This window comes from Elephantulus edwardii, unplaced genomic scaffold, assembly GCF_000299155.1.
Source record: "Elephantulus edwardii isolate Elephantulus edwardi_28Jun2011 unplaced genomic scaffold, EleEdw1.0 scaffold00022, whole genome shotgun sequence".
Classification (NCBI taxonomy): Eukaryota; Metazoa; Chordata; class Mammalia; order Macroscelidea; family Macroscelididae; genus Elephantulus; species Elephantulus edwardii.
The window spans coordinates 21,314,623-21,326,289 of NW_006399772.1; the positions used below are offsets into that span (position 1 = coordinate 21,314,623).

Consider the following 11,667-nt stretch of genomic DNA (forward strand, 5'->3'; position numbering starts at 1 on the left):
GTTTTCCCAAGTGACTGTATTATTTTGTATCCCTACCAGCAATACATTTAGGAGTTCCAGTTTTGGGAACCCTTACCGCCACCTGGTATTTTCAGTGTTTTGGGGTTTTAGCCATTGTAGATAACTTGTAGGGGCAATCCCAAAGGCACAGGCCTCAAAGCCACCTGCTGCTTGACAGGAGATGGATGGGCAATCTCACATGCAATTTACTGCTTCTGAAAATCCCCTGGAAGGTCAGCTATGAGTTGGTTCTGACAGCACAGCACAGAACAACAGTGTGAAACAAATACATACTGCTTTCAGAGAGGCTCAGGCTCCAGTGGGATGTTTACTACATGGGCGCTTTAGCTAGCTAAGCCAAGACGATGAAGATGGCATAGGACAGGACAGAGTTCAGATCAGTTGTTCATAAGGTCACTTTGAGTTGTAGTCAACTCAATGATGCCTAACAACACCAACCTGAAACAAACTGTCCCTACCATCCAAGTCCCACTGTGCTGTCACTTTCTTCACAATGTCTTCCTCAGTTTCTTAGTATTATCTCTGTGACTTTTCATAACTGTATCCCTGTTTTACAGCAGTGTTTTTTATTACAGCTATTACTTAACTACTCTAAATGACAGTTATTTGCATAATCCTCTTACTCCGCTAATTCAGCCTCATAACTCCTCCAGTACCTGGGAGAGTAGCCTGCTTATCCATGACCTAAGCTCATGAGATGTTCCTTCGGTTGAGTTATATTATACTGTACATTCTGCAGAATGCAGCTTCACCCAGTGGAGTTATCAAGAGTAGCAAATAAAATGTTCACACTTTGAAAACCTTCATTTCAAAAGGCTGAAGAAGGCAGCCAAAGTTGTCTCCCATCTGGAGAGGGATTGGTTTCCTTTCTTGGATGAAGACGGTTCATTCCAACTGATCACAATCCCAAGTGTCAGAGTAGAAACTCTGCCATAGGAGTTTTTTGAAAGTAGATATCCAGGCCTGTATTCTAGAGTCTCTCTGAGAGGACTCGAACTTCCAATCTTTTTATTAGAAGCCAAGAGCATTAGTCATTTGCACCATCCAGGGACACTTGGGCAAAGGGAAAGTGCCCTTAATGGAAATAAATATCAGCAACTACAGTAACTTCCTGGTCTCTTCAGTGTCAATGTCCAAGACACTCTTTGTGCCCTTGTGTTGAGCATAGAAGCTACAAATGGATGTCATTTTATGTTTTCCTGTGATGCCTGTTAATTTAATATCCTCCTTCAGACTATTTTATCAGTCGGAGCCTCATTTCTCCACCATATGCTTCCTAGACTGGAAGTGTTAAAGAAGTATTAGTAAGCAAGAACTGGGGGCCTGGGTCCTCTGCACAGGATTGTTATTATTGTTACATGCTAAACTACCTACCTCAGAAACAACAAATCAAAGCCTTGCACATTCTGAGCCATTCTCACGGTCTCGGCCACGTTAACGCCCGTTGTCTCAGTCAGCGTATCAGTCCATCTTGTTGAGGGTCTTCCTCTCTGTTACTGTGTCATATCACATGTCTTGTTGTGGGCCTCCTTTATTGCGGGAACCCCGTCTTACTCCAAGCATGTACCGGGGTACTCTGTAAATGCAGCCTACCATCGTATCGTGTCCTTCCCACTTAGGCACACGTCCAGGAGTGAGGAGACCCGTCACCTGATCGTGTCTCAGAAAATAAAAAACACCTGTGGTCCCTAAGTCAGTTCCTGCTCATAGCAGCCCTAAAACACAGAGTAGAGCCGCCCCATGGGGCTTCCAACATTGTAATCTCTACAGAAGCCGACTGTCACATCATCATCCTCCCAGGGAGAAGCTGGCGGGTTCAAACCACCAGCCTTTCAGATTCCAGCTGAGTGCTAAACCACTGTATCACCAGGGCTCCTCTCCTGTTTTGAGCAGAGTGCTTTAAATCAAGAAACTGCGTGTTTGCTGAAATGCAAAAGGCTAATAAGCAAGACCCAAGAGTGAGGAGCATTTAAATGTTTATCCCTGTGTGAATCCAGATTTATTGAGTCTTTTTACAAGTCATCCACCCTCTCCATCTCACTATTAACCGCCCTATAAAGTACTGATACAGCCGTTTTATATTAATAGGCTGTGTTCACATTACAAAATTGAAGTTGTTTTACTGAAATTACTTTCCAATGAAGAGGTTTTGTTGCCTGGCCATTTTATTATTACTGATTTTTATTTATACTGGCTTTAACGTTTAGCGTTTACATATGGTTACATTTGCTAAACACTATTTCCATTCATTTTTAAATTCTACAGCTTTAAAATTTTTTAAAGCTTTCCCTTATCCTCTTATTTTACTGAATAATCTAAACTTGAAGCTATTAGAAGACGAGAAAAAAAATGTTAGTATTTTAAACCTAAAAAGAAAGCTTGGGGAATATAATCTAAAAATTACAGATGCATCTTAAACATCAGGTTCTCAGATGCTTTTCCTCGATCCTTTACACTAATTTATAATCTGAAATTTATCACATTCTCGTTTAAATAGGTCAAAAAATTCATATTCATGGCTGTTGAGTCAGAACTGACTCAGAGCTGACCTTCCAGCAGCTTTTCAGAGGCTGTTGTAACTCCCTGGAAACACCTGGTGGATTCAAACTGCCTGCTTTGAATTGGCAGCCTGACTCCCTGTCAGCTGCCCCCAGAGATCCCTCATAAAATCCACATACAGAGTGGCACAATATAACAACAGTATTGAATATGGTAAGGCAAGTGAAGTCCCTGGGTGTTGCAAATGGCTAATTTACTCAGCTGTCACCTGCTAATTAACAAATCAGGGGTTGGAATTCACGCAGAGAATTCTCAAAGCAAAGTCCTGGTGATCTGATTCTAAAACCAATGGGCCGCAGGAAACTCTGGCACACATAGGATAGGATCGCCGGCAGGACCTGCTGAATAAGGTGATGTCTTGTAATTGGGCCATCGTGTGTCCTCACCCAGATCTTGACCTTGTTTTCCTAGTGGTCCTTCGGTGTGCTGCTCTGGGAACTGATGACAAGAGGTGCTCCCCCTTATCCTGATGTAAACACCTTTGATATAACCGTGTACTTACTGCAAGGAAGAAGGCTCTTACAACCAGAATACTGCCCGGACCCCTTGTAAGTAGCCGGCCCACCAGAATCAACTGTGTCTTTTACCATCTTTGCTTTTACCGAAATGCTTGTTTTCAGAGCGGCCCTCACAGCGTTTCTTTTGTTCTGAAACAGATATGAAGTGATGTTGAAATGCTGGCACCCGAAAGCTGAAATGCGTCCATCCTTTTCTGAACTGGTCTCCCGGATCTCCACGATATTCTCGACTTTCATCGGGGAGCACTATGTCCATGTGAACGCCACTTATGTGAATGTCAAGTGCATAGCTCCATATCCTTCTCTCTTGTCATCCCAAGACAATGGGGATGGTGATGTGGACACCTGAAGGAGACTCAGCCCCTCCTGAGGAACGTCGCAGTAATAGTTCAAACAACAGTCCACATTTTGTCCATTTATTTTTCACTGCCAGGCTTGTTTAAGGCCATCAAATATTTTTTTTTTTTTGCTTTTGCCAAGATTGCACTATTGTAGGGTTTTATGTTGCTATTTGAAATGACTGAAGGTCTCAGCTGACAACGCATCAAAATCAGTCAGTGGCACTGGAGGCTGAACCCCACGGGCCAGCTCTCACAACAGTAACACTGTGATGATACCCCATCACATTGGACGCCAAGACGTGGATTGTGTCCTGAAATGAACATAACTGGAAAATTAATAAAATCAGGGTCCCGCCTGCTTTTTTATGGAGAACTGAAACAATGAATTGTGACAACTTGTTGGTCACAGTATTTCAGAAGTGGTAGCGATGTCCAGGACAAAACTGGCAGCCCATGGACCAGACCCCTTTGCTTCCAATTCCAGTGTTTTAAAGACCTTGTGCATGTCTGTGGTCACTAACCTGTTTTCATTGTAATATGGTCATTTGCCTGCAAGGTGTACATTCCCTTTTGAATTTATTTTTTTTTTATTGCACATTCCTTCTGTAAGTGAAATACCTGTAAACAAGGTGCGGAGCTCAAAATAGCATGGGGAAAAAATGTGATTTTCTAAATTACTAAGGGTATCTATGTTTCCTAGAAGATGTTAAGATTTTTTTTTTCATATAGTAACTTAGTCTCAAAGAAATAGTTAGTTGTCACTTGAAAATCAGATGTTTGAGAAATGATACTATTGTTCTAATCTAAGACATATGGGCATGTAAATAGTCTGTCTATATTTTATTTGAATGGTTACTCTGAACAAGTAATTGATAATAAATATTTTTAAAGGTGACTAAGCATGATTTAGGGAGCACTGGTGACCTAGTGGTAAGGAGGTGCACTGCCAACCCAGAAGCATGCAGTTCAAGTCTGCTAGCTGCTCCATGGCAGACAGATGGACACTCTTCTGATAGGCAATGCGATTTACTGCCTCTGAAAATTCCTTGGAGGGTCAACGGTAAGTCTGTTCTGACTCAATGGCACGTAACATCGTAAGAGTTTGATGGCAGAATGAATCTGACTGAAAGGTTAGCTGGTTCCAATTATGCTCATTTGGTAGATTCAAAGAAAGATTGATGAGCTAAAAATGTTAGCCTCGTTTTTGGTGGCAGCTTCCCACCACACAAACAACAATAGACGGGAAAATTTTAAGTGGTCCCTGTTTTGCTTTGCAGCATGTTTGTTTTTTTTTACTGAGTAAGAAATGTTTTGAGACCCAAATGGGAGGAGAGAATGGCAATAGGGCATTCTGACCATTTCGCTTTGCTAACACCATTACTCTCTTAAGCAGGACTTTTGTGACGTGTGGTTCTGTGGAATTTTGTGCTTACTACTGTAATAGTGCACATGGCATAGCTCCGCCAACCGGTTTTGTCTATGTAAACATTTAAAGTATTATATTTTTATAAAAATGTTTATTTTTAATGATAGAAGCAAAGTTTTGGTAGGCCACAAAAAAAAACTGCACTGTGAACATTTAAAAAAAAGGTATGTCAGACTTGGATTAAAATAATAGAGTGATTTTACATGGTTGAGAATTGTGATAAGGAAATGTGCCGACGGCCAGTACACCCCACCCTTATTATTTCACCACCATGACTTGAAGCCAGGGGTTGACACAGCAAACTAAGAAGAGGGCGTGTTATGCTGAAACAGAGTAGAAGCCTTTGCCTGTTGTTTCTGGACTTATGGAGAGATACAGAGATGCATAAAGCAGAGGCATCGCCATTCAAGCATTACCTCTGCTTAACTGTAAAGAGTAGTACCAGCCTAGGAAGGTATATTTGGATCATTAGAAACAGGTTGCTCTGCAGAAAGAAATAACGATCTCAGCTGACATCAGAAATACTTGAGAGGTCTGTGGAAATAACCCAGCAGCAGGACTGCATATCTGTATATACAAGCCTGAGGAAACAACAATGTGATGACCACATTTGCTCTTTATCCACTTCTCCTTGTGTTAATGTGTTCAGACAGACTGGGAGTGAGTGATCATCCCAAGACTTAGCTGCTTGTCACTGCCAATGCCTGCAGTTGAGCTGAATGGTACTTTGTATGTTAATAGTCTTTGTTCTGAGAAATCATACCATTAAAATAAAGTGATGTAACATCTTGTATACCGAGCGTCGGTTATTGCTGGCCATACGTGATTGCCTGATCTGTGCTCATACTGACTGAGGAATCCTACAGTTGATTTCAACTGGCCGCCCAGAAGAAGTGTCAGAGGAGAGCACACCTTGGTCATGCTAATACCTGGGCAGGACCTACAGAACCTGCAGCCTGCCTCTTTGGAAGTCTCCATGCAGAGTCTGTCTAGCGTTTGCCAAATTGCCTGCGTTTCTCTGACCATCTACTGGAGTGTGGTGCTCTTAAACCAGAGAGCCAACCCCATGGTTGTCACAGGAATATCTGGATGGGGATTTGATGATTTGAAAAGCTGCGCCTTTTTTCTCAAAACTATGCTTTCTGCACAAGTCCCCACCTACTTCCCACAGAAACTTCATTCAAATGATGTCCATGAATGCTCCTTCCCCCCCCGCCCCCATATTTACCTCTTCCATGAATGTTCTTGTAAAAGGACTAACAAGTAAGCTTTCAGCAGTCTGTTTAGCCCTCTGAGGCTTACGTGGCACTTTGGGGAGGTTGGAAGGAATGACCTAAACCTTAGTCTGCAGAATACCAAAACCAAGTTTACTGCCGTTGGTCCGTTCTGACTCATAGCAGCCCTCCAAGGGTTTCTAAGGTTGAGAAACCTTTACAGAAAGAAGGTGACTGCCCATCTTTCTCCCTTGGAGCAGCTGATGGTTGCAGACTGGTCTTTTGGTTAGCAGTCCATTATGTTATGGGCTGTGCTACCAGACGACCTTCAGATTTGTCAGGCTGCTGACAGGTTGGTGGTTGGAATCCACCAACTTCTCCACCAGAGATAGGTAGTCTCTTCTCATAAAGATTTCCAACCTCCGACACCCGGTAGAGGGCTGCTAACAGTCTGAATTGATTCAATAGGCAGTGGGTTTAAAAAGCATATTACAGATGTTTCAGTCCAACTCTTGGCAACCTCCTGCTTCACTCTTTGCAGTGAATAATGGGAGTTGTTATTTCGCTTCATCACACAGTGTTGATGTGGGAGAATGGTGACCAGACAGGCAGAACCTCCATTCCCCTGAGAAGAGGACCCCAGCCACTTTCTCTCCCTTTGAACCCCCAATGATTCCTTTGAACCACTTCTCCAAAAACTAGCTCCCTTGTTTCTTTACCATACAGATCCAGAATGAACAGCAGACAGAGGAGGGAAAAGAACTCATAAATAACAGGAAAGTTACATGAAAGAACAGATAGGATCTTTGGTCTCTGTATTCTTGTCTATAGATGAGTATATTTGCTTGTGTTGTACAAATAGATGGTTAATGATTATTCCAAGCCAGGGAAGAACAGGTTAAATACAGTATTGTTTAGTTAAAGAGTATGCTTGGGAGATAATAGGTACCATGAATGTTCTAGTATATGTAGATTAGTAGCTCATGATTCTGAGAGTGGAGGGACAACGAAAGAGAGGAAGACCCTGGATGAGATGGACTGACTTAGTGACTGGGGTAATGGGGGTAGGTAGGTGTGTCAGAGACAATGAAATTGGCTCAAGATAGAGCAGGGTTCAGAGCCATTGAACTTAGGTCACAAACGACTCTACAGCACAAAACAAAAACAGTGTAACTACATTGACAGGCACAGTTCTCACTGAAGCCTTTTATATCCTTTCTAGGAGATTGCTAGGTATGCAGACATTGCGCTCCATAGAAAGAAATGTGCATTGCTTTTAATTCCATAAAATGTTTTTCTTTCCATACCTGACATTTTTCTTCAGGACTGTCTCAATCTCCTATCTATGAAAAAATTCAGTCATAAGCCAGTGAAATATTTCAGTTGGTGAATTGAAGGTAATAAAACAGAGGCTTGCCCAAACTGTCCTTTGTTGTAAATTACACCAGAGTCTAGATTACGTCAGCCAAAGGTATTGATCACAATGCTGAGAGGTTTATAACTACCATTGACTTACCGTGTGACCCTGGAGCAGAAATCTAGGGAAATGACAAAAGCATATCTAATGTAATGAAAAGCTCATTATCAGGACACCACTGCCCTGCCATCCATCCAGTGCTGTACTGGGTCTGAAGTAAATATTTCACAAACACTGGAAGCAAGGCATTTCTGTCTTCTCTGTTTTCTCTGTTGGATGCTTCTGAGGTATTCTGATGAATGTTTTCCATTTAAAAGAGTAGACTAAAATAAAGATTAATGAGTCAACTATTACTCCCATAAAGTTAGCATCCAAGTAGTTCCTAATCTCTTACTATTGCTTTTAATAAAGAGCTAGGTCTTCATGTGAGCCAACTGAGAATAAGGCTTGGAAGACCCTAAATGGGGCAAAGAGGCGTCTCTGCTATTAGCCCAAAGGTTGGAGGCTGAGTCTGTCCAGAGACATTTAGGGGAAAGGCCTCATGATCGTTTGCTGAACAATCAGGCCTTGGCAATCCTAGGGAGCTGCACTCTCTGACTCTCAAGAAGCCGCCATGGGTTACACAGGACTCCACAACAATGGGATTTGATTTCAAATAAGCCTCAGGTTCTATTTATCTAAAGAATTTAAAACCAATCCCGTCTGTGCAGAGGGAGCTCTGGGGGCCGAGCTCACTGGGATTTGTGCTGCTGAGTCAAAGGCAGAGCCTCCTTGAGTTCAAATCCACCAAAGGCTCCTCTGGTGCCTCCAGTTACAGCATGAGAAGCACAGGAGTGAGTCAGTTAAAAGTCAAGAACGAACTGGTGGCGTGGGGAGGGCAGGGAGAAAAGTGCAACAATGAATGAATGGAAATCCAAAATCTCTAAATTTTCATTAAAATTAATAATAATAATAATAAAAACTTAAATAAAAATAATCACTTCCAACCTGATGGCAGTGAGTTAATGGAAGCAATTCTGTAGCCAGGTTTAGGATGCTTGCTTACCTTTCTTCACAATTAACACCTTTAACATAGGGTGCTCAAACCCCAACAACAACAAAAAAAAACCCAAGAAACAAACCACACACCCTCAGACCACCGGGAAGGAGGGAGATTGAGGGAGGAATTGCAAGTTTGGGAAAAAAAAACAAAAAAAACCCAAACAAAAAACAAAAACAAATCCAAACATAATACATTATTTGTCTAAAAATACAGTGAAGAGAACAATGTTCCTTAACATTATTCTGAAGCATTGGGCCCAGGTTGCAAGTATAATGAATTTGCCTTCTTTTCTTGAGAAGCAGCCCTTTGTCTGGACCCCTTCGCTTCTCTTCCAGGATGTCACAGCGACATTCTCCTCACCCCAAACATTCCCGCTGACAGAAACATCCACTAATCCTCAGACCTCTCAGCTGGAACGCCAAAAATGCATAAAATCTTACCAAGCCGAAAGAGATCAACTTTAGACATCTTTGGCATCCAAACATGTCAGAACTGTTTTTCACGAGCTTCCAGACCATGTGTGACCCTCATTGTGGTCCAAGGAATCTGGCATATCAGTTCCTATTTTTACTGGGCCGCCTGGAATGTTTAAGTGCTGTATCTCATTTACCTTTCCTGGTTGTTTATAATTTCCACAGTTGTTTTATGAGCTTTCTTTCTCCCGCTCCTTCTAAGAGTGGTAGAAAACCATGATGCACTCCTTCCTCTCTGCCAGCCCTCAATTTTCCATGCGCTTGCTACTATGTCCTGGTGACATCTGCTCTTACCATTACAGTGAAGCTGGCCTTGCCCTCTAAAACTGTGACTAAATAACCCTTACCATCACCAATACCCATAATCCTTGCAAACAAGAAATGCCAAATTCAGAGCCTTTTCCCCAGAAACTGAAGACAGTCACATGACCTTCAGCACCTAGTCTGAAAATTACAGAAAAGGAGTTTTGGGGAGACTGAGAAATAGGGGATAAAGAATATATACTGCATTATGATTCGGTATTATTGTCATGACAGGAGTCCAGAAGGAAGGTAGCATAATGGAGTGGACTTAGGGAGAGGGATTGAACAATGAAATAATTTTTTCTTTTACTTTTCAAAGAGAAAAGTGAATGGGGTGGGGGGAGGCAGAGAGAAAAGTGCAACAATGAATGAATGGAAATCCCAAGTCTCTATAAACTTTTATTAAAATCCATTTAAAATTTAAAAAAATACCAAAAAAGAAAAATTACAGAAACCCAAATCTACTATGATACTGTTGCAGAGCTGTTTCTAGTTTTCTATTAAGCCTCGATTCTTAAATATATAAATTTTAAATTCACCTCAGCAGTGACCAAAGGGCCTCTGAAACACCTGGTCAAGGAAGTAGCAAAACACTATTGCAAAGATACTGAAAAAGATGTTTTATAAAGATACTACAAGCATTAAGGCTACACGGATTAAAAGAAAATGGGCGGGGGGGAGGCGGTGGAGAACAAACACCTGCATTTTCCTCTGAAAATAAACTTAATTGATGATGATGATGATGAGCTCATTCCAGGATATGTCACAGGCAATTAATGACTTTGGGAGCTAATGGACTAAGGTAATGCTCTCAGGCTTACTTAATGCAATGCTGTTAGTTTAGTAAATGCAATGTTTAAAATGCCAAAAAGTACAAAATCACGCTGACACCATCAAGCCTGGTTGAGTCACAGGAAAAGAGGGCTTAGGCAAAAATGTGTCATTTGCCAATCTTTCTCTCTCTCTTTTAACTCATTCGTAATTCAGAAAAGATTTCATAATTATTTTTTATTCTCGCTCTATTTTCATTCAGAGGCTATGTTTAAAAGAAGTTTTCTTGACAGAGGCTGAACTTATTCATAAAAGTGTAACTTCCTCTACTGCTAGCATCCTGCATTTCCCAAAATTATGATTACCTTGGGTCTTTTTATTTTAAGTGCTCTTTCTTACATGAAGACAATGTGGGATCCTAGAAAACTATCTTCAAATTATACTTGGCTTAGAAGTCATTTCTCCACATTTTTTTCCAGGACTAGTCTAACAGCTGACCTTTCTGATTGTGCCCTCTGCACATCGCCTCTTCCTTATAACCTACAAACAGCTGCCAACGTTATGTATCTGATTACATCACTTTCCTGCGAGAAAGTCTATGGCCATTCCTAGATGCTCCCTGTATCCATTTTTTTAATATTTCAGTTTTATTATGAAATATATCCTCATGAGAAGACGTCCTAAATGAGCAAAAGAATGCAAAATAGGTAATAAATATCACCTAGGCACCGTCTCACACTGTCTGTCCTCCTTCACCTCAGAAAGCCCACGATCACGCTTTCCTGTGTATTCTCCCCTGTGTCTCACTGGGCATCAGATTTAAATGAAACCAGATGATCGAGTGCATTCTTTAAGAGCTGCCAGCTGACTGACTAAACTCTTACTCATTTTCTTCTTGTATGCCATCAATTACCCCTATAGGATTTTCTTGGCTGTAATATTTATGGGCCAGATCTTTCCCCCTTAGAGCAACTGAACAGATCAGAACCACTAACTTTTTGGTTAATAGCCAGGGGCTTACCCATTGCACCACCTGAGTTCCCACTATGACCTAGTCATCAGGATACTAAATTTCTACCTCTAAGACTAAACTCCCACCAAATAGAACTTGCCAAATAGAACTTTGAATGAGAGCTGCACAAACAGGATAGACCAAGGTGTACAGACTTCTAGCAAGTTTATAATTTGCAGTTCCTTCAAACTAATATTCTTTAAATAGTTGCTAAACTTTTCCTTCAATGCAAGGAGCTCTCGTGGCTTAGTGGTAAGAAGCTACACTGCCAAGCCAAAGGCATGCGATTTGAATCCACCAGCTGCTTCTTGGGAGGTGGATGGGCATTCTCCTGTCATGTGACTTACTGTCTCGGCAAACAGTTCCAATTTAATGGCACATAACAATAACATTTTATTTAAATGTGCCACTGACAAAAATGTATTTTAATTCATGAAAATGTAAAGAAACAACTCTGTTTCCCTTTGCCAAGCCAAGTTCAATGTAAGGATAGTGCAGAGGCAGGCAGTGTTTCATCCGGCTGTACACAGCGTCACCCGTCATGAGTAAGAACGAACTCAATGGCGCCTA

The 11,667-nt window shown here is 41.4% G+C and overlaps 1 protein-coding gene across 1 annotated transcript in view; it reads left to right on the top strand.

The window, feature by feature from the left end:
• Positions 1-3,447, top strand: part of MET (met proto-oncogene) — a 126,245-nt gene extending 122,798 nt beyond the window's left edge. Inside the window, exons 19-20 of the mRNA XM_006882663.1 lie at positions 2,992-3,128; positions 3,237-3,447. Of these exons, the coding sequence (XP_006882725.1) occupies positions 2,992-3,128; positions 3,237-3,447 (348 nt within the window). The remainder of the gene's footprint in view (positions 1-2,991; positions 3,129-3,236) is intronic.
• The last annotated feature ends 8,220 nt before the right edge of the window (positions 3,448-11,667 follow it).